Genomic DNA, 23,693 nt, shown 5'->3' with positions numbered 1-23,693 from the left:
TTTTCTTAACTTATATTATCTAAATTAAACCTAACTGAATCTTTCTAAACTTATTTTGTCTGAAATAAGTCAAACAGCACAAAACCTTAATATAATCAAATATCTTCCAAATAATTTAGCCACAGCATGATTGTTTGCAAATTGCAAAAGTAATTTTGTGGACAAACAAATACTACGTAACTTCCAAATAATATATTCCAAATATTTGGAAGATAATAACTGAGAAACTTTCCATATTATTTATTCATATAATATCTTCAAAATGATACATGTTTTGTAAATAGTAATATCATCGCACATTATGGGAAATATACAGTAATATAGATTGTGCGATTTTTCCTAATTCATTATTGTTACAATAAATAAAGTAACTTAAATATGACAAAAATGTTATCTTATTAATTAATTTATATTAAAAGAGAGGACCAATCATGTGGTGACATTTGTCATCACCACATTGAGTTCCTCTCTTTTAGTATAGTATATAGATTAATTAAAATATCTATGTGACACCTAATTAATTATCTACGTGACTGCAGGCACGGAAAATTTGTCAATGTTCCACGTTGGATATTGTTCGGGTCAAAAAGTCAAAATATTGACTCGGTATATATTTGATGGTCAATTAAATTTAATTAATCACGACCATCAAAATAATTTAGCCCATATTAGTTACTTTTATTGAACTCATTTATTTTAATGGGTTAAAACTATTTAATGGGTCATGACTACCAAGTCCAAACCAAAAGGCCCAATGTTACTCAAAACCCTAAATCCATTCACCTTATAAAAGGAGTATTCCCTTTCATTCCCAGGGAGGAGGGGGGAGAAACATACGGCAAAACCTAAAACTCTCAAATCTCTCCCTGCCAGTCAAGTCGATCACAACTCTCTCCCTAGAAGAAGAACATCAAGGATTCAAATCAACGTGCAGTTCCATTCTAGAAGATCAACCTTAGACGAGATCAAGCCCGAAGGCCCTTATTCATGAAGATCAAAACCCGCTCGTGAGCAACACCAAATCGACATCAAATCAACCCAGTGGAAGAAGAACAACAAGCATACAAAACTGACGTGCCGTTCTATTCTACATCAACATCCTTGAACGAGATCAAGCCCGAAGGCCCTCATTCGAGTACAAATCAAATCAGTTCGTGAGACAAGTCAAATTCAAAGTGGAGATCGAATCAGTGGATAAACACATTAGAGATTGTACCCAAACACAAAAAAAAAATCAATAAAATTATTTTGTTCACATTATTTTGATTCTGTTATTTTTGCAGACTCGTAAGTTTGTGTTTACAGTGATGCTTGATTTTTTTAATTCATAAATAAATCAAAAATCTTATTTTTAATTGACCGAAACCATTAGATATCCTACGGGCTAAAATAGGTAAAAAATAGGTATCCAAGCAATAATTTATTTATTTTCTTCATTTATACTTCGTATAAAACAAGTGTTAAATAAGTGGGTTAAAAGAAATAACATATGAACCCGAAATCCAGTTAGGAAAATGAGGTACTTTAATCGGTATGTTTATCAGATCATATACCATATCCGAAAATTTGGATAGCGGGTACGGGTATGGTTACGGCTATGTATATCATTCAATTCTAAAAGAAATGGGTACCTGATAAAGGTGTGATGATTTTCTTTTCTCAACTTAAGTATTCTCGTCGAAACCATAAACTCCTGACTTCACCAAGTACTACTCCGTAATTACTTTACAATTCAAATAATTACTAATTCGAAAATGATAAAGGTCACAACATGCGACATTTAAGTCGTGTCACAATGATGACATAACATGCTTATGTGTCATGATTTAAATTGGAAACTAAAATATTTAACTATAACCTATTATACATGGTACAAAAAAAAAGGTAGAAAATCTTAATACTCTAATTTGTTTCATTCTTTATATCGACTACTCTGTACCTTATTTACATATTTTTCATAGTAAAAATATTACGATGACGCATAACCTACGTGACACTTATATGTACCAATTAAACTTCGTCACGTAAAATTGCGACAACTAAATGTTGTCACAACTTGCGACCTTTATCATCACTCATATTAATTTTCTCTAATTTTCCAACAACTGATGATAAAACTTGTTTTATTAATATAGTTGTATGAATAAAGTTGTAAAGGAAAGAGGAAGAGTGTTAGGGAGAGAGACGAACTGTTAAAAGAAAGAAGCTTAGTACAACCTTTTTTTATTATTTACTGATTTACATTGCAGAAATATCTGACCAGAAGACAAATACAGATGCAAAAAGTTACAGTACAGACAACAATGCCATGGATACTACATCGTATTTTACATGAAGGAAAGGAAAGAGAAGATATCACTGATGCTTTGATATTTCGCAAGAAGGTGATTATCTTCAGTAAATGACACATCGCTGCAAACTGTAATCATGGAATCAGAGTACACAATCTCAGCATCCTTAAGGGTGAAGCCATGGATTAGCGGCAAAGGAAATCCTTTTATGAGGAACAGATTCAAATGTGGCAACAGGACATCTTTCAGAACCTCCGATATTATTGGCTGCAACAAAGTTTTGCCCATTATTATACTTGGAAGTTTATAAATTGCAGATTTTAATTAAGAACAAGGTCCTTAATTTTGTCTTCTTTGGTATCAATCTTCACATAAAACTCACACTGAAAGGAGTTACTTTTGATCAAACAAATTACCACCACAAAAAAGAGTTTAGCATAATCAAGTCCTTGATATGATACTTGATTCATCTCGTGGGTGTAAATTCTATTACTCCGTATTAATGACTAGAATTATTCATTTCTGTGCATTTCTTGCCTTTTAGGAGAAAATTAAGGTGGTGAGCTCTGGCAAGTGGACCTGTCAAAAGGCTCGGTCGGGTCGGGTCGGGTCGGGTTCTTAAAAAAATCGGGTTCGGGTTGATTCGGGTCGGTCACTTTCGGGTTCGGGTTTACAAATGCTTGTTCAAAACCTAGAACTTTCGGGTTCGGGTTTACAAATGCTTGTTCAAGGCCCAGGACTTTCGGGTTCGGGTCAACCCAACGGGTTGAGAGATTTTAAAACGCATATTATATATTCCTTAATTCAGGTAATAAATATACAAAATTGGTCACAAATTTTCCTACACAAGTTTATATTTAGTCAAATTCAACCATAAAATGGCGTATAATTCAAAATAAAATCACATTACACCCAACGATTGTACCAACAACGTGTTTACTATGCTTAAAGTTCCTCACAATCCAATTTATTACTATAAATTTAATGATTCTTAATCGGTTGGGTCAGAAACGGGTTTGGTCCGACCCAGTACTTTTCGGGTTGCTCGGGTTCGGATAAAATCGGGTTAGGGGTCACAAAATCTTGTTCAAGACCCAATTTTTTCGGGTTGGTTTTCGGGGTCGGGTTGGTTTTTAACAGGTCTACTGGCAAGCCTATAATCGTTTGGCGTGGACCCTGACATATGTGAAAGAGGGAAGGGAGTGGGGGCAAATATCTTCATATATACCCTAGTGTTGGGTTGAACTTGGGACCTCAAGGTTCCCAAACCAATTGCCCTGTACCAAACCAACCTTTGTAACTTTCTGTGATTATGCACCAAATTAGTGTTTTTCAAGAAAAAAAAGACATTATTTTGAAGATTCTCTTATACTTCCTCAAGTAGTTCAACATTTGTTTTTGTTTTTTTTTTTTGTTTTGGGGGGGGGGGGGGGGTTTGGAGGCGTAATTTCTCCTCTAAAGGGTCCATTACTGGAACAACCCCATTTAGGACAAATGGAGTGACTAGAAACAAAAATCATCTTCCATTACGAAATTTGATGCTTCGCATTAAAAATTGAAGTCCTAACAACATCCATCACCATGGGGATGGATGATTCCTCCTTCTACCCTCAATTCTCAATTTCTCAGTCACAATACTATTGGTAAAAGCCATCTACATAAGAATATCACATCCTATTATGTTTTCATGCATGTCCTGGTTCTTAAGAGATTAACGGGAGCAGATGTCTTACCTCAATCATATCAGTTTCCAAATTACCAATTTTACTCCATTTCACTGACAAATCAAACTTATTCAGTTCAATGCCGCCAGTCAGGTTATTCCCTGAGATTTCGACAGAACCTGAAGCACTGACTACCTGCATTAACAAAACACTCCAGGTTAATAAATCGAAGGTAGGTTTGGAAAACATGTTATGGCATTTAAGGAAGGAGGGACAAGTAGTGTATGTTTCCAGCAGAAAATTCAAACTTTTCCTCCGTTTTACTTACTACCTGTTTGGTAGGTGGTAATAAATGGTGGTAGTGGTAAAAACTTCTACGTATGCGCCAACGATTTATTACCCCGCTTTCATAGAAATGTCATGCAAGGAAAGTCTGATGCCAATGTTCATGGTAATGCAACTCTATCCCCAAGTATTTCCCATGCAGGTGTTTTTCCTTATAAATTTCTATTAACCACCTTCAGAGGAGGTATTGAGTAGTCATGGAAATTATGAAGAAAAGGCGAAAAACCAAGGTGGGAAAGCATAATGCATAACCATGGACAAATTCATGAGATTTTTTTATTTTTATTTTTTTGGCAAAATTACATATAAACACATTATCCTTGCTGTCATTTATTAGGTATTACCATATGTTAATATTGGCAAAACACACGAGTAATCTCAGGCACCATATTAAATGGTTGGCTACTTAGACTTACCACAGATCCACAAGCAACTGGTATCACTTCTCCATCTTTAACAACATCTACTGTTACATCTGTGTTGATGGTTGCTTCCATTCCACCGTCAAAAACATGCACAGAAGGAGGGGAATCCACCAATATGTCTAAAACCATTCTGGCATCAGGAAACTGTTCGTATAGTTGAGGTACAACTTCTTTCCACTCAGTAGTATTCAGAAGAGATTGATCTGGTATCTTGTTAACTCTCCACTGCATAAGCCCAGCCTAACTACAGAAGAAAGTCGTTAATTTTCGGTCCTACATTCCAAGATGTAAGGGAGTAGATCAAGTAAGTTCAAGCCAAAATAATTAGATAATAGAAAAGAGCTTAATCTTATTTCTGCAATGCCAAGTCTGATGAGTGATGACAACCGACTTCCGTTTGGTTGGGTGTAAAACATTTTCAGTGTAAAATGATTTTCATGGAAAACAATTTACAACGGAAAACACAATTCCAAAGTTAATTTTCCGTTGTTTGGTTCCATGTAAGAAAAATGATGAAATGGAAGGAAAATGAAAGGGAAAGTAAGGCTCCGTTTGGTAGGGCGTAAAACGTTTTCAACGTAAAATGATTTTCCATGGAAAACAATTTTCAAGGGAAAACACAATTCCAAACTAGTTTTCCTTTGTTTGGTAACTTAAAGGAAAATGGGAGAAAATGGTGAAGATTGAGGGGAAGAAAGGAGAAGGGGGTAGGGAGGAAAGAAGGAAAAGTGGTTTCCCTCCCTTTCAAATGGAAAAGGGTTTTCCACATTTGAGGGAGTCGTGTAAAATTGTTTTACATCCCTTACCCAACCAAACAACGTAAAATGATTGAAAAGGGGAAAATCGTTTTCCATGAAAACGTTTTACGCCCTACCAAACGGAGCCTAAGCAGGTAGTGAGAGGAGTATACAAGAGATATAAGGAAAAGGAAGGAAAACGGTTTTCCCTTCATTTTGAAGGGAAACTGATTTTCCATCATTCGGAGAGCAATTTTACTCCTAGGAAAATTGTTTTACACTCCTTTGCAAACCAAACAATGTAAAATTGAAAATAGAGGAAAATTGTTTTCTAGAAAAATGTTTTACGCCCTACCAAACGGAGCCTTAGGATCTATTGTAACTTTGCCTTCTAAATATGCGTAATACACAAAGGGATATGAGTACAGTTATTAAATAAAGTACTACACTCTTGGTTCCTCATATAGTTTCCATTTATGTTTTTGTATGGAAATTAAGAAAACATACAAAACCCTTCTTTAACTAATACTTCGTATAATTTAGTGATGGCAGCATTACATTTGAGGGCTTGAGGCACACTGTATGCATGACAGTAAAGTTAAAAAAAAAAAACAATCACTTTTGCATTGAAAATATAAAACCACACATACAGGATAATTTAATACTAAAAATAATTATTTGGAGAGAAGTTTATTCCTCGTGTATTTTCTCTCCTTCGGTCGACTGAATCTAAGAGGTTAATTTGAACACCATGCATTTCTAAGAACATATGTCAAGATTATTCCGCAATAGGTCCCAGAAAAAAACATTATTGATGAGTAGACGAATAACATAATGCAAGACAAATAGACTTACATTGAAATACACTGAAGATGCAGAATTAAACACATCTTCGTGCAATGACATTGCAATCATCTTTGCAGGAGTATAGCACGGAACTGAAGCATGTGATATCCGGTGTTGATAAGTGGCGGAAAGAGCTCTATTACTTGGAATAAATAACCCATTTATCACGAGACCAATGGAAGAATCACTTAAAATGGGATCTCCAACAAAGGTAACATTTAATACAGAAGTGTCATCCACTTGTATTTCTGTAGGAAGAGACTGCAACAAGGAACCAATCTTCGAGATCCCTTCATTGAGTTTCTTCACAATAGCATTTTCAACTGCAGATTCAATATGGTCACTGAAAGCATCCACAACCCTGCGTGTGAAGCATCATATGCACATTGTTGAAAGCAAACTACAAGACGTTAACCAACTTAATAACTTTCAGCCACAAAATTGGAGAAATATCGTTTTTTGGGAAGTAATAGCTTATGAATTATAAAGTAAGAAAATTAACACACGACTAATTGCAGGTCTTAAGCACAATAGGAAGCTCAAATCGATTGCGCATAATTAAATTTTAACAGCCATACCCTTGATAAAGCCAAGATGCTCCACCATCCATCTTTATATCGACGTCTTGTACGTCACATTTGCTATCCAGGAGGGACAACTTAAGACCACCGTGTTGGTTCTCCAAGCTTACCTTCAAGCCCACTTCCATATCTTCAACCTTTGGACAAGAAGCATTCATCAATTTCTTTTCACGAGAACTGATAAAAGATCAGATAATTAATAATTTTTGAAGCTGTCAAATGAAAGTCAACATTTCCTGGTAACAACTAACTAATAGAGGTAGGTAATGAATGATGATTACTCTATTCCTTTTTCCTCCTCATCGATCATGACTTGAATTTTCAGATACTGACTAGTTCTATGTACTATGACCTATACTTATCTTGCTTCTATCTCTTTGGACTATAATACAAAATTTCATCATCACATATCATCCATTAAGGTTTTACTATTCAACATCTCAATCAGTCAAACAGAAAAGATAATTAGGAGAAACTCTAAAATTTTCTGCTTCCGTCTATCTCACACGAATTCATACAAGAACATGGAGAAATAAACAGATAACACTCAATCATTTGAAAGCTCATAAATATGGTATACCGATCAAACGTTATCAAACTTATCGGTTATCACCATTACAATTATAATTCGTCCCTCTTGGCCAACATATTCACAGAATGCCCTGCCTTGTAACTAGTCGAAGCAACTATGTCCACATACAAGAAGTACCACAGCACCAACAACAATCTAACATGGCTAAATAAGTCCACAAACAGGATTATCGCAGAAACAGGTTACACCATACTACCTCCAAACAGCCTAGACAGCGAGAGACGGCTTTCTGGAAGCTTTCAGATAACAACAACAGTCAATTACAATTTCCTCAGTTCAGCAAACCTGACTGTGGCTACTAAACCAAGCCTTTGTCTGCTTAAAAATCCAGCTAAATCAAACGACCCTTCTACTACAAAAGAGTCTAGCAATCCATAAATACAACATTTCGATCAAGATTTATGTTTTCTGTTTAATTATTATATAATACATCACTATCCAGTATTCCAGTTCAACAACTCCCTCCCATAAGAGGAAACTGCAGATGAGACCAAGGCTTCTACTCTCTACTGTTCACTCAACCTCAGTACAATCATAACCGTTATGAAATCGACAACCCTCGTGCATAGTTTAAAAGAGGACGGAGAAAACATAAAAAGGGTGATTAAATTAGTACCTCAACAGAAGCCTTTCCTTGATCAGAAACTTCAACAAACCAATTCTGGTAAGTATACTTCCAATCCATGCTCAAATTAGCAGTTGCCTTTGAAGCAGTAATCTTAATCTCATCATCATCCACTTCGACATTTGAGGAAAGAACATCAATATGATAAATTACTATATTGGAAAGAACGATTTTGACTCTACCCACAAGCAGAATCCTAACAGTTCTTTCAATCGGTGGAAGTTCAAGTGGGGTTAGTGAAGAAATTGCCTTGTCAGTCAATAAATCTTTGAGAAAATCAAGACCCTTTTCTGAAATTGATACAGAAATGAAACCATCTTGTTTAGATTGTAATTGGGCATTTGAAATTATGCAAATTAGTGACAAAAAGCTGAAGAATTTGAACAACGTTTGAGCTTCCATTGAAGCTAAAACATTCGATTTTGAGATTGATTTTTGTTTTGGGTGTGGGATTATTAATGTAGAGAGGAGCTTTGGATTTATCAGCAGGAATCTGAATTTGTTTATGTCAGAATCGTAATCAATACGTTTTCTGGGTTTGAGTTACAGTATTAATTAACTTATTATTATTAACTATGGTGGATTAGTGACGGCAGGGCTTCGTTATTTACTGAGTACTTCCTCCATTTCTAAATGATCTTCCTATTTGGTATTTGAGGTAGAAAATAAGAAAATGGAATCTTGTAATGATTGGATATAAGAGAAAATAATAAATAAATGAAGAAAAGTAATAAAGAAATGAAGGAGAGAGAAGATATTTTTATTAAAGTAATAAAAAATCATAAAAGTGAGGTTGGGTGGGTGAATGGGAAAATGTGAATGAATTAAATAAGGGATGGTGGAGAATTTTATGGTAAAAAGTCATGTCCAAAAATAGAAACAGGAAGATCAAATAGGAACAACATTTATAGAAACAGGAAGATAAAAAAGGAATGGAGGGAGTAGTTGTTTTTAACTAATAACCGTTTTGGTATTGCCACACAATAAATAATGTAGTTAATTTTGTCGTTTAAGATATTGTTTATACTTTTTATAGGTACATGTGCAATAGTACGGGAACAAACTAAGTGTTCTCTTCATCTGAATTTCACTTATCTTATCTTATCCTATTAGCCCTGAACTTATCTTATTTTATTGACCTTTATCTTATTTATCTGAACGTATTGACCATTATCTTATTTATCATATAGAATGACCTTATGTAATTTACCTTATTGGTCGGAAACTTATCTTATCTTGTTGGTCTGGGACTTATCTTGTCTTATTGACCTTAAGTTTATTTTATCTGAACTTATTGACCCTTTATTAAACCTAAAATAAGTGAAAATAAGGTGAAGAGAACATAGCTAACTCGTTCTTCTATTTTACCATTTTTTAAAATAGTTCTTTCTTTTTAAGTTAGAAAACATACAAATCACTATGCATATATGTATGAGGTTTAATTAGATTTAGTAATAGATTATATAATACAAAGTACTAAATTATAACGGAGTACTGCATATGAATTAATTCGTTACAAAGGGGTATGATTTAATTCCTTTGATTATTTTTAGTTGCAACACTTTGCTTTACATGCTTGCCAATGTATATCTTAAACAATAAATATATTTAATGACCGATAAATAAAAATTATAAAAAATTAATTTTCGCAAAATATACATTAAGACGAATCTAACAAGATCTCACATGAATATGTTTTCCTTAAAGTATAGATCAACAAAAATAAACAAAGTACATTATGTGAATAGTGCAAAAAATAAAGTGTTGCAACTATTTTGAATCGGAGGATTTTTTTGTCCTAGGGTACATAAATTATCAGGAATGAGACTGCTTTTTTGAAAATTATAAGATGTACCTGGTTGCACCGTACACGTACCAATGGGCATAAACCAAAGGCTATTTTTATGCCCATTGGTGATTTCTCTCACATTTCCTCCTTATATGTTCACCCGGTACACCTAATATGTTCTACAACTTCTCAATACCAATATCAAAATCCCCAAAAGATCAAGAGCTCAGTAAAATCAATCTCCATGATTGGCGAGTAAAAATATATCAAGGGGTAATTTCGTAAATAAATGGTCAAAATATACAATCTAAATATTAAATATATAATATCTTTATATATTAAAATTATTTTCTTTTATTTTTATCTTTCTTAAGTATCAAATAAATTGTACTCCCTCCGTATTTATTTAAGAGATACACTTGCCTTTTCCGGCCGTATTTATTTAAGAGATACACTTGCCATTTTTAGTAATTTATTGACCCCACCCTGTAATTAAATTATACATCTAATTTACCCACCTCACCTCCTACCCCACAAAATGACATGATCCCCACTTGTTTACTTATTAAAATATCTACCCAACTCCACTTGCTTTATTATTTTAATTCATTATATTCTTCTTCTTAATACACGTAGGGGTGTGCAAAAATTGGTCCGGACAAAAAATGGACCGGACTGAACCGACCCAGACCGGACCGGACCGAACAAAATCGGTCCGGTCTCTGGGTCGAGAAATACCAATTTTCGGTCTTCGGTCCGGTCCGGTCCGGTCCAAAACCCGATTTTGGACCGGACCGAATTTTCCTTAAAAAAATATAATATAAACTATTTAAAAATATAATTCTCTCCTTTAATATGTTGTAAATATTACTATATTATGACATAATTTTAGTTTAGCTTCTAAAAAAAGACTTAAACAATTGATTTTTTTATATATAATTTTTATTTTTTACCATAATTTTTAGAAAAATAGAAAAATATATAGAAATAGGTCTACAACCGGTCCAAACCGTTCCGGTCCGAGTTTTGGACCGATTTTTTCGGTCCGATCCGGGTTTGGTCCAAGCATAATCGGTCCCGCCTTTGGGTCTTGAATTATCAAAATTCGGTCTTCGGTTCGGTTCGGGTCGGTCCGGTCCGGGCTTGGACCGATGAACACCCCTAAATACACGTGCCCTCCCAAGTGTATCTCTTAAATAAATACGTAGGGAGTACATTGAAAATTTTAGATTACATATTTATCAATCATCAATCAATCAATCATCAATACTTACTACATACTAAAAGACACACCAGAAATTACACATGTCATCTCCTGGTGTGTCCTTAGTTTTTTTGTTTTTTTTTTTAAATTTTTTTTTTATATAAAATTTAAATTAAAGAATCTTTTGAAATATCTAATTTCTTGATAATTTTTTCTTTTTTTTTTCTTTTCAAAATTACGATTTCATGTGTATTATGACAAGAATCTAACATAATATAATAATACTAATTTGAAAAATATATGTCAGTAATGGATTAATCACAATTTTTATGATAGTTTTTTTTTAAAAAAGTATGTGTTAATATATGTCCATACCCAATTTTTTTTTTTATTATTATTTTCTTTCATTTTCTGAAGCATGTACGAGTATGGTTACAGTTATGAATATCATTCAATTTTAAAAGAAACAGTTACTTGATAAAGATATGATAATTTTTTTTTTCCAACTTAAGTATTTTAAATAAATTAGTAAGAATAGAAAAAACAAATTATTTAATCGCATCCGCGTGTTGTATGAGATTTAACCTAGTTCATTATAATTATGCGAATTCCACTTGATATACCAATCAAGGGAATTGTTTTGAAATTTGTGAAAAGACCAAACCCTACTTCGCCTCTACTCTCATCTCGTCGATCTCGACCTCTCTACGGGGGTTTATCAAACAGGGTTTATCCTCCCTCTCAAACATCATAATCCCTCTTAACACACCCCCTCCCAAACAGAGGAGAGATAAAGTCATCAGAAAAATGCTTCCCACCAACGGCATGTCGATTCTCGCAGCGGAGTTGGCAGCAGAGGGCTTCTCCGCCGCCGGGCTCTCAGCCGACAAATTGACCCTCCAAACCCTACAATCAAAAATGAAATGCGATCCAGAAAGCTATGAGTCCGAATTGCAGTATCTTTACAATCAATTCAAATCCTTACTCAAGCTTTTCGAGGATCAAGCGGCTCTCAGCTTCAATTCAGTTAGCGGTATTGCCCCTGACACTTCCATCGCCAAAGACCTCGGTGATAAGGCCATGTTCTTGGCTCACATGACTCCGTTTTACCCTAAATATCTGTCTCTTTACCCTAAGGAGCTCGCCGGTCTTCTCCGAACTTCCGGGAAGTCGTTGCCGTCTTCTCTTCGCAGCCAACTTACTCAGGCGCTCATCCTTTTGGTCAATCGTAAGGTATCACACTTCTCATATCAATTTTAGTAGATGATTTCCGGTTTTGCTTTCCATTTATTAATTTCATGATATACAATGTGTTCACCAGCTAGGATATTCCCAAAATTTTTGTGAAAACTGAAACTTTACTACCATAATCTCACAATATACCCCGAAAAAATGCGTTTTATGATCAGTTGGTAAGTGTATATATGCCTGCTTGCTGAATCCTTAATTCAATTAAGGATGCGATAGTTATGGTTGTTGTAGAAGTAAAACTTGCAAGTGTCCTGAGGTATGAGAGTAAAACTGTTTATTTCAGTTCCCGAATGGACTATTCGTTAAGTTAACGAACAATTACAATGTAATATGATTTGTTTATATTTCATTGTAGTATTACCGAGGTATATTTCTTCACTTGTGTCCGGTTGTGTGACATGTTATTGGTTTGCAGATTGTTTCTATTGGTGAGACAATGGAGTTGTTCATGGAGCTTCAGACTTTTGATGATAGGAATTTGAGGAAATTGGCATACTCACATGTCATTCGTTATATTCAGCGTATGAATAAACAGCACAAGGATGAGTCTAAGAATAAGCCTCTTCAAAATGTCCTTTTCAAAATGCTAAAGGTGTGTATCCGTTTTAAGTTAATTGTATATACAAAATCCTGAAGTACTTGATAATTCATTTTTCTTCGTGTGTGAATTTACTTGCATATTCTTACAGCGTGAGGAAGAGTCATTTGCAAAGAGGTCCCTTGTCACACTTTGTGATCTTCACCGCAGAAAAGTTTGGTGTGATGAAAGAACAATAAATGCAATTTGCATGGCGTGCTTCCATCCTTCGTCACGGTAACCACCTTTTGTGTCCTTCAACTTTGTACGATGCTTTTATGTGAACGTAGTAGTATAGACTGAGTCATGTTTCTAATTATTTCAGGATCATGATCGCTGCTCTTTCCTTCCTTCTTGATTATGAAAAAATTCAAGACGATGACGACAGTGATGCATCAAGCAGTGAAGACGAGGGATGTACTCCACACCAACAAGTTGTTCATGATAGAGAAGATGTGTATAAGGTATCTTCAATTTATCCTGTACCAGCGAATTTAAAACATTTAGGATGAAGGCTTATTTCAATTCAAACTTGTAGGATTATTAATGAAAATAGAGATGTTCAGTGTATTGCTTAACTGCATCGTAGAAGAACATTGGGAGCTTTGAATTGCTTATATGGTTTGAGAAAAGGAAGGTATGTGGTAACTGGTAACCCACAAATGTAATTAAAAAGGAATATGCCGCTTTGCCTGCTCTTAGTATCTCCTGTAGATGAAGCAAGCTAAAAACATGTCATGTTTGATAAAATTTCTCCTGATTGGATGATACTCTTCCCAAGTTTGATCTGTCAACACTTTTAAATTCCCCCCGTGTCTATAACTTTAGATGGATTTGGACTTGTGACTTTGATTATAGTTCGACTTTTGTCCTATAGAAGTGTTATTTTCAGAGTGATGGGAATGTTTGTAGAAAGATCAAATTCTGTCATTTATATTTCCTATTAGCTGGATAAATTGGTAATCCATTCTTTCCGGTCCCTTCAGGCTCACCATAAGGGCACAACAGCGAGCAAAAAGAAAAAGAAGGCTAAGTTGCAACGTGTGATGCGTAGCATGAAAAAGCAGCAGCGTTTGAGTTCAGAGAAAACTAGTCCAAACTACTATTCACCACTTCTACAATTGAATGATGCACAGGTCTGTAGTGTTTGATGTGACTTTGTTGCTTTCCTCTTTGGCCTGAATTTCACTATCCTGATTACACTTTAATCGGTTGGCACTTTATTTTATTAAGGGATTTGCAGAGAAGCTATTTTCTCGCCTTCAAAGCTGCAATGAGCGCTTCGAGGTTAGTATAAGTTCCCTCTTGGATATTTTTGAGTGTCCGAAAATTTGTTAAATCAGCTTGTTTCTTGTTTTTGATTGATTGCCTTTTTAATCCGGTATGGAACACACTAATTAGAACGTATATAATGTGGATAACCATGATGTAGAGAAAAGTTTAAAGGAGCTGAGATGAGTTCCCTTGCAGAGTTGCTGGTGGTTGGATCTTTTGGGTTAAAAGGGGCATATTATAGGCATTTTTAAGATGTTTCCTTACAAGACCCTTCTTTTGATAATATCTATAAACTATCGTCTTGAAACAAATTTGTTAAGAACTAAGAAGTGTATTTCTTGTTTAGACTTTGCAGAGTCTAGATGATGAGGTTTCACCATAATGTGCTGACATTATGTTAATAGATTTTCCGTGCAATCTGTCTTCTTTGTGTTTGGATTCTGTAATATGTCCGCAATCAACACTTCCTTGAGTCTCTTCACGTCGAAATAAGGAAAAGTCTCCATTAGGGGTACCAAGGGGACAGAGGTCAGTAAATGCGAAGTTGCAATTTTTTTTGAAATGCTAAGCAAGGTTGACCCTTATGACTTTCGTAAAGGAACCGTGTAATTCTTTGTTATATATATGCAAGGTGTTCATTTTACGACTGGTTGTACTATGCATGGTACAACATCACTATTTCTTTTTGCTTTTTCTGGACTTCCTCAAATGAGCAAATGAACAAAAAATAACCTTGGTTGAACCACAGAAATGGAACCTGTTGTACACTATAAGTTGCCTTGTATATGAGTTAAGTCTAAGAAAGCATTCTAGCTGCTCAGTGAAGGTCCGAGCAACACCAATGAAATGAATGGGAAAACACGCATGGAATTTGTCAAAAATAAAACTGTGTTTATGCAATATCTCACTAGTTTTGCAGCCATAATTGAGTGACATTAATGTATTAGCAAAAAAAAATAACAATTGACAAATTACAGGTCTCTCTGTTGTATTACTGCAAGGTTAGCGATACTAGGCTGGCTACTTGTGTTGGTGCTCATTAGCCAATAAACTTTCAGCTACACACTAAAACATGACCATATCCGCAAATTTCTCTCTAATGGGATTCTTGCAGTAATTGAACATGAAATCTATTTGTGTGCTGCTTGCTCAAATTCTTCTTAACAAATGCGGCTTGTTCACATCCTTTCTGGTCTTCTTCCCTTCATTTGTTGTATGTTTCTTCTCTTTGCACCAATGTGTGAATATGGATTTTGCCTAAAACCGCACATTTTTAGGTGGGTATTTGGGGACTCATTACTGAATTACTGGATTATAAGCCTTATAGAGTTATGTCTTGGTGAAATGCATTATAAGATTCGAATTAAAGAGAATTCCTTTTTAAGAAGCGCATGTTCTATGCTATCTTTACCTTTGATTTTTTTTTGTAGTTCTGTTATTCCCATGGAGGGTTGACATTTTCATGTTGATAATGAAAAAAATTACTTGAAATTCATTCGGTTTTGCTTGTTTCTATCTTTAGATAAAGATGATGATGTTGAAAGTGATTGCTCGAACAATTGGTCTTCACCGACTGATTTTGCTGAACTTTTATCCTTTCCTTCAAAAATATGTGCAGGTTAGTGTTCATATTATGGCTTTGTAAGGTTTTTCTAAAATGGTAATCTGATTTGCAGTTTCCAATGACTTCTGCAGCCTCATCAACGTGATATAACGAATCTACTTGCTGCTGCGGCTCAAGCCTGCCATGATATGGTGTGTTTGTGTTGTCTTGATTGCATCCCCTTTTAATATTAACTTTCCTTTCTGGATGTTGGTACTACTCATACTGGTTTGTTTTGTGGATCTGATCTGTTTTGGCTCTTGTCTCAATTAGGTGCCACCTGATGCTGTCGAACCTTTATTTAAACAGATAGTAAATCAGTTTGTGCATGATCGTTCGCGAACAGAGGTATTGGTTGTGTTAAATGCTAGATCTAGAAATCTAGGGATCCTAAGAGCTATAGCTGTGTTCTGAAATCTGAATTGTGCCATCTGTTATTTATTTAAATATTTGTGTTCCGAAATCTGAAATTTGTAGGCATTTTGTAGCTCTTTGGATGTCAATGTTTGTGTCTCTAGCTTTTTCTGCTGTTCTTTAGGTTAGTTGAAGTAACATTTTCTTTGGATCACTAATGATGTACAGGCAATATCTGTTGGACTGAATGTTGTCAGAGAGATATGTCTCCGCATGCCTCTGGTAATTTTCTTTATTTCTGATTTCAATTGTTTGTTAAGAAGCCCATCTTGAATCTCTGAATTGTGCAATTGTAACCTGTGTTGCAGCCCTGCGTGTGTTAGTTGGTGGTTCGGGGAGGGGGGGGGGTGAGTGGATGGAGGGTATATCCCAATGTATAAAAAGGCTCAAGGCGCAACAAGGCGATTTGGAGTTCCCAGCACCGAGGCGCGCCTCATTGAAGTGAGGCGCCCTAATAAAAAGTGAAAAAAAAAGTGAAAAAATGGTGTGTCTCTTGGTAGGTGCGCCTTTTTTGCGCCTCAAAGTGCGCCTTCGTGCGCCTTTTTGCGCCTTAGGTGCGCCTCATTGAAGTCGCCTCGCCTAGACAATAAAAGGCGCTGGCTCCAATCGCCTTGCGCCTCAGAGCCTCCTTTTTATACACTGGTATATCCGTATAAATAGTCGCACTCACATCTTTATATGATCCTGTGATATGTTTATTTGCATATATAGTTTCTAATGTGATTGTTTCCATTTGCGGATACATGTGACGTTCCCTGCCATTTCCCCCAAAAATAATACTTCCTCCATTTTTTTAATAATTGTACCCTTTTGACTTTTCACTATTTACAACTCTCTGTTGTGGTTTGTACACAAGGAAATATTAGTCGTTTGGGATCTCGTTAGAATAGTCTCAATATATTAACAAAACAAGAACATTTTACAATATTTACTAAAACAGAAAGAGAAGTAAAGATAGTAAAGGTTAAAGTTGTGCATTCGCAAGCGTGAACTCCAGATGGTACAATTTTAATAACACAGAGGATGTCAGATATAAACCAATTCGTACTAAAAAATACTGAAGTAGTTGGTTGATTTAATGGTAGTGGACCTCCACATGGAGCTTTTCTCTAACTCAGCAGGTCTTGGATTCGAGTCCCACTATGCATGCTATGTATTGTTTTATTTTTGCTCTTTTTTCCTTATCTACTCCCTGAAATAATGTTGTGAACATAAAACTCTAGTTATACCACCTACATATAATGCCATTTCAGAGTAAGTTTTTCATTGACTACAATTTGTAGGTGCAAATTTTGATTAAAAATATGAACCCACATTGGAAGTTTGGAACTATGACTGAAGTGACATTGCAAAATTATAAATTGTCTCCACAAATGTGAACATCAGATTGTTTTATACCATCAAAGATAATTTAGAATTCCTCTATACATTTTCGTTTGTAACTACAAGCTCTTCACTCTCCCCACCAAATTCTATCCCCTAACACAGCTACACAAGCCACGTTTTAAACCATCTCTGTAAAAACACCCACCACTTCTACCATCCTCATCAAATACGAGCCACAAAATCGCAGTCGATTATTGTATTTAATTACAATGTAATAGCACCTCCAAGTTATTGGTTGTAATTTGGAATTTGGACTGAACTTTATGCAAGTAAGTACGTAATCAATTTAGTTATCTTGGGTTCTTTCGAATGCGCATGTTAATATTTCTGAATTACTGCTCATTACAATAGTAAGTTTGAGGTTATTTTATATAAACCAACATTAAGGGGACAAGTTGCCGACATTCAAAGTATTGTATTGGATAGTGCCCTACCAAATTCGAAAATCCTGGACCAGCTACTGTCTATTTCATGGTCATAATTTATAAAGTCAAGAACTGTATCCCACTTTCCCCTAATGCACATTAGTGATATGCTTAATATTAATTCATTTTATGGTAACCTTTTCTCTTGTTCTCTGTATTTTAGTTGATGAATGAAGATTTGCTGCAAGACCTTGTGTTGTATAAGAAATCAAATGAAAAAGCAATTTCAAGTGCTGCTCGCTCCCTTGTCACTTTATTTAAAGAGGTAATCATTGCCTTATTTCCTTCCAGTTGTCATGAGCCATCCCCCCCCCCCCCCCCCCCCCCCCCCGAAACACATGTATAACAAGGTTGTCTATCCTTAGATTTGCCCTTCACTACTTGTCAAAAAAGACCGTGGAAGATCTGCTGATCTGAAGGCCAGACCGAAGGAATATGGAGAGGTGAATGTCGAAATTGGTGTCCCTGGTGCAGAACTATTGCAATCAGACGAAGATAGAGACTTGGAGGAAAATACTCTCAGTGGTTCTGAAGAAGTTGAGAAAGATGGTGCTGATTCAACGGTCTACTCTGGCAGTGAGGATGATGTAAAAGATGAAGATGGCGCTGAGTCCGAGGACGAGGATGAAGACATGATTGGTAGTGAAGATGAAGTTAGTGATGAGGATGACTTGGAAGATGAGGAAGGATCATATAGCTCTGGTGAATCTGATGATAGTGATGATAAAAAAGGAACAAGGAAGAGGAAATACGCTGATTTTGACCAACAACTGGATTCTGCTAAGTCTAGTCTTAGAGCTTTGAAAAAGTTGACAGCAGCTAAGATGGAACACCCACCAGAAGCAGATGATCACATTTATTCTAACGAAGATTTCAAGCGAATCAGGGAATTACAGGTACGCCAATGGTTCATTGTCGGTACAAGGCCGAGCCTGCAAATGCGCTATGAACTCAATCAAGACTTTGTCGTTTTACAATTAGAGAACTGTGTACATGTCATAATCCATTGGCTTTTTTTGTTGTCTTATGTCTTGCTTTTTGTGTGTGCATATAATTAGGCAAAGAAGAAAGCCAGATCTGCTCTGGCACAGCACGGCTTTTTAAAGGGCTCAAATTCCAAGTCAGCAACTATTAAGATCCCAAGTTCAGACCAATTAAGTCTCAAGCCGCTTGATCCTTCAAAACTTGAAGTAAGTACTTTTTCACTAGCTAGCCATTATTTTCAAGAAATAAAATAAAATATAGTAATTGCTTCCTTTACGTGTTAGCTATTACCAATTCATCACAACTTGGGTACTAGACTACTAGTTTAGCAGTTTTTATTGAAGTCTAGTAGTCTACTCTTGTTCCGGTCCTTCCGGAAAAAAAACTTGAGGTTTATATGGCTGGTCAGGGTTGTATCTAAATAGATCTCTTTCGCTCTTTTCGTCATAATAAACCTCAGTTGCCAAGTTTCTTATGGATTTTTTTTGTTATACCACAAATTGATTTTGTGTATCATAGGTGATAAAGTCTGGTGGGTTCTTTTACTGCACTGTTTGCATGTTATGCTGCTAGTATGATGCTTCTGTCTTCACCAATTTTCCTTATTGCTCCCATATAGAAATAAATACTCCATCCGGTTTTTTTAGGTTCTACTCTGTTACAAATGGCTCCTGTTTCTAGGAGTTAGAAAAAGATGAATAGGTGTAAGAAAAAAGTTGATAAAGTAAGAGAAATGGAGTAAAAAGGGAAAATGTTATTTATGTACCCGAATGCATTGTGTTTTTAAATGAATGTATAGTTAAAATCCAAAGAAAATAACGTTCATACCAAAAGAACATATTATTCAATTTCCGGAGAACATATAGTATAATGTTCCACTCGTACGTGTACATTGACGTCCTTCTCGATTTTCATTAGGTGCTTAATATTCTGTTCATCGAGGTGCACAGTGAGCACTGTGCATCAGGGGGTATAATCCAAATTGCGGTATAAAGGTAGGTGAGTGTGAAAAAAGGTGGATAAAGTAAGAGAGTGTGAGTGCAAAAGCATGTTTATGACACTAGTTGCCATTTGATACCAATGTATGGTTCTGGTGCAAATGATCACAAGTGCTTGTTTTACCCTTTTTATGGCACTGCTTTTTATTCTATTCTTCAAAAGCATCACTGGTTAGATTGGAATTTTATTAATGCAATTCAAAAATACCCTTCTCCATTGAGTGGATAAAAGTCATGATAATATTTCAACGAAGTTGATAGAGATGACTAGATGAGGGGAGGTGGTACTTCTTTGTTTTTAATTTTTCCCTCGCGGGGTAGGGGATTTCTTTGTTCTTTTTTTTCTTTAAGGGAAATATGGGAAGAAAAGGGAAAAAAAAGAGAACGTGTGTACACTTTGGTCGAAAATCTTCGTTTAAAAAGGAGAGTAAAACCCGCTGTTGCAGTGAGGAGTTGAAGTCGGGAAGCGTGGCAGATATGTGGAGGTTAAATGTCAAATGAGACGATCTATTGCCCAACTCCAACGTCATATGAGTAATTTTATTAAAGCCTCAATTATCTGGATGGGAAATTGGGAATTGGGTAAAAAAGAATGAGGCTGAGCAAGAGTTGTTACCACCTGTACGGTTATAACCCATGCTCATCCCTATTTGACCAGAACTCCACACAGGTTAACCGAACCAGATTAACAGGCTAGACCTCTTTGGAGTCACGTGGAAGGAAAAGGGAATTGCTACCTCTGAAGTTCCCCTAGTGGGGTTTTAACCCACGAACCTTACCGCGAATCCCACAATATAACTAGTTAGAAATTATAACCCTACTAGGCACCTACCACTTCTTTATAAATTTCATAATACTTTTGAGATACATGTTCTATTGAAACTGTTAGTTTTTTCTTGAAGCTTTGTTTCCCCACTTGATGATCTATGTCGTAGGCTTTATTTAGTTCACCTTATTTCCACTTATTTCAGAAAAACAAAGTTTAGATAAGTCCAGTTAACTTCATATAAGTTCAGATAAAATAAGTTCAGGAAAAATAAGGGCTTCCCAAGTACAATTTGTAACTAAAATAAGTTTTGATACTCCGTAAGTTCTAACAAGTTCAGTTAAGTTCAGAAAAAATAAGTTAAAATCAAGTGAATAGATCGCACCTGTAAAGAAACCATGAATTAAAATATGAGAACAAATAATCCGAGAGAAGCCGAGGATGCAAGAGTTAAAGCCTCATTAGTCATAAACTGAACATCTTACTTGGCATGTCCTGTTCGTATTTAATCATTAGCATCTTAGATATCATTTTACATGAGAAGAATTCTTGACATAATAAGATGCTGGCAACAATTGATCTTGCAATTGGGAAATAGCGGATCTATTATATAGACAGAATAAAATTACATCTTCCCCTATATTTTGAATTTTGGGGGAGAATAAAGAAGCTACCTGTTATCTGATGTTTAGCTAATTATATTCGTTTTTGATGTGATTATAGGCAAATATCCGAAGAAAGATGGACAAGGCGGAAAGAGTGGCATCAATGAAGGCCGGAAGAGAGAATGGGGCGGAATACGCGTCCCGAACTTCTGTGAAACAGAAGAAGGTTTATCCTTCCATCTTGTCCAATTTTCCGGTTTCCTGTTACATTGTGCATCTGTCATGGCTATTTACTTGTTTTGGAAGTAAGCTTCCACTGCTCCATGGGGCGTATGACGTCAATGATCTGTTTTGCATTTAGGCAAATTCTTATACATAACTGGTGTGTGCTATGCCACGACTCTGGTCACTGCATGTGTGGATAGAAGTCATTGTTTGAGTAGTCACTCATCTCTAATAAGGTCATCCATATCCTATATATAGTAACTCTAGTTCGCTAGGGTCTAGACACCCTTGTCCAGACGCACTTGTGGAGTTGTGGGTGTCTTGCTTATAACATGACAATAGGATTTTGATAGACTCTCTTTTTGTGATATTTTTCATGTTACGGTTACTCTTGTTCTATAATCTATAGTCTAGAACTGTAGAATTTGAACATAATACCATACTATCATATCTTCAATGCTGCCTTGTTTTGGATGCGCCCACTTTGAGTTCAGGCTTAGTGATGATGGATGCATTGTAAAAGCTGAATTCATGTTTTACGGGAAATACATATCTCATGCTAATAGTTTTCGTTTATGTCATTAGTATAGGAGAATAGATAGGTAATGTCAGCTGAATGATGCTGAAAAGTTTGGGGCTTCCATTTGTTCCTCTTTTTTTATTGGTATTGCGGATTTCAGTCTATTTTCTGCTAATGATGTTAATTTGATTATGGTCAACAGAAGGGTGGTCTAAGCAACCGACAGAAGGAGCATAAAAAGTTTATGCCAATTGCTGCAAAGAGAGGCAAGATAGCAAGAACGAGAGAGGAGAAGAAGAGAAAGAAGAATGTCGCTAGTAAACAGTTCAGAGGGAAGAAGGCATGGAAGTGATTTTTGTTCACAGATTTTTTGCAGTGAAGCGTTTTATGTTGAAAGAATGTCTTCTTTTTCTATCCTTTTCAACTTATTCTTTTTCATCCCCTTTCCCTCCCCAAACTCTCGAAATGTCACTCAAACTGGCTTAAATTCCCTTCGTTCCCCCCCCCCCCCCCCCCAAAGTTCTATTTTTCTGATGTCAAACAATCAAACGCTTTTTCCATTATTATAGTAGAATATTTTTATTTTCTGTCATTTATTTTCCTGTCAACTATTAGTAGCAAGTAATGCTAGACAATATTTTCTGTTATTTGATGCTTATGTTAGTGTACTAATGTAGTAATTTTGGTTGAAATTTTCCCTCATTTGTTAGATCCTTGATCCTTATGTTGATGATATCACAAATTCTTATGTTTACACCGGAGTAAAAGTTAACCCATAATGCTTAAAATGTTACCTTTATATATGTACATTTATCTATTTTTAAATGATAAATTTTTGGATAAATTGTTTTTACTACCTATAAAAATCAAAAAATTATCTTTTACCACCTAAAAAACTAAAAACAAAAGATCTTGTGCGCACAAGGTGCACAATAAATTTATTGTACATCAATATAACCTTTACTCATTTTCTTGTAACTTTAACCTAGTTTTGATTAACTTTTATATTAGTAAAAAACGTTGATAGATAAACATTTTAAAGGTTATATGATTAATTTTATACATTATTAGTGATTTTGAAGAAATAAGTTTTATTAAAAATGAAAAAAAATCACTAAAAAATAGATAATTTTTACATATATAAGCTTGACTTTTAAGCATTTTGAGTTAACTTTTACTCTAGTGTACAATGTTTATTGTACAACCTTTGTAAATAAGAATTTGTGAACTAAAAATTGTATAAAATAAAATAAACTTGTTTTTTATCACCCGATAAGGAAAAAATAGATAAAATTATTACGTGGAGCCCACTAATTCAATTTCCCTCCATTTTTTACACTCTTTCTATGATTTTCTTTATCTCCTTCACCCTCCTCTCTTTATTGTCATCGAATTTTGTCAATTAATGAGAGGAGAAATTATGTGAATTCATGGAAAATGAGGAAGCATAGGAAGAGAATGAAGTTAAATACATATGAAATTGTGGAAGAAGAGAAAATATTAGAAATACTGCAATTGTCCCTACCCACATAATATTTTCATTTTATTTTTCCATTTTCAGGTGG

The 23,693-nt window shown here is 35.3% G+C and overlaps 2 protein-coding genes across 2 annotated transcripts; one reads left to right on the top strand and one right to left on the bottom strand.

Annotated features, from left to right (window-relative positions):
- Positions 1-2,192: 2,192 nt before the first annotated feature.
- LOC110793683 (putative BPI/LBP family protein At1g04970) lies at positions 2,193-8,643 on the bottom strand. The gene is made up of 6 exons (XM_021998585.2): positions 8,098-8,643; positions 6,887-7,026; positions 6,318-6,669; positions 4,717-4,965; positions 4,025-4,150; positions 2,193-2,558 (listed from the first exon to the last, which is right to left on the bottom strand). The coding sequence occupies exons 1-6, from the start codon at positions 8,506-8,508 to the stop codon at positions 2,328-2,330; spliced, it is 1,509 nt and encodes a 502-aa protein (XP_021854277.2). The 5' UTR covers positions 8,509-8,643; the 3' UTR covers positions 2,193-2,327.
- A 3,110-nt stretch (positions 8,644-11,753) lies between these two features.
- Positions 11,754-22,720, top strand: LOC110793681 (uncharacterized). The gene is made up of 15 exons (XM_021998581.2): positions 11,754-12,332; positions 12,766-12,942; positions 13,040-13,164; positions 13,253-13,391; positions 13,914-14,063; positions 14,161-14,214; positions 15,725-15,820; positions 15,898-15,957; positions 16,079-16,153; positions 16,388-16,441; positions 18,194-18,295; positions 18,396-18,926; positions 19,089-19,220; positions 21,502-21,609; positions 22,331-22,720. The coding sequence occupies exons 1-15, from the start codon at positions 11,907-11,909 to the stop codon at positions 22,478-22,480; spliced, it is 2,379 nt and encodes a 792-aa protein (XP_021854273.1). The 5' UTR covers positions 11,754-11,906; the 3' UTR covers positions 22,481-22,720.
- The last annotated feature ends 973 nt before the right edge of the window (positions 22,721-23,693 follow it).

The sequence above is a fragment of the Spinacia oleracea genome, chromosome 4, assembly GCF_020520425.1.
Source record: "Spinacia oleracea cultivar Varoflay chromosome 4, BTI_SOV_V1, whole genome shotgun sequence".
Classification (NCBI taxonomy): Eukaryota; Viridiplantae; Streptophyta; class Magnoliopsida; order Caryophyllales; family Amaranthaceae; genus Spinacia; species Spinacia oleracea.
This window is presented reverse-complemented; position numbering and strand designations above follow the sequence as displayed.

What these genes read in the sequence shown, in the direction of transcription:
- LOC110793681 (XM_021998581.2), top strand. Translation starts at nt 11,907, where the DNA reads ATGCTTCCCACCAACGGCATGTCGATTCTCGCAGCGGAGTTGGCAGCA. An exon ending in TCCTTCAAAAATATGTGCAG is followed by an intron (nt 15,821 to 15,897) that starts GTTAGTGTTCAT and finishes TGACTTCTGCAG; the next exon opens with CCTCATCAACGTGATATAAC. An exon ending in ATGATCGTTCGCGAACAGAG is followed by an intron (nt 16,154 to 16,387) that starts GTATTGGTTGTG and finishes AATGATGTACAG; the next exon opens with GCAATATCTGTTGGACTGAA.
- LOC110793683 (XM_021998585.2), bottom strand. Translation starts at nt 8,508, where the DNA reads ATGGAAGCTCAAACGTTGTTCAAATTCTTCAGCTTTTTGTCACTAATT. An exon ending in AAGGAAAGGCTTCTGTTGAG is followed by an intron (nt 7,027 to 8,097) that starts GTACTAATTTAA and finishes TCTTGTCCAAAG; the next exon opens with GTTGAAGATATGGAAGTGGG. An exon ending in CATCTTCAGTGTATTTCAAT is followed by an intron (nt 4,966 to 6,317) that starts GTAAGTCTATTT and finishes TTCTGTAGTTAG; the next exon opens with GCTGGGCTTATGCAGTGGAG.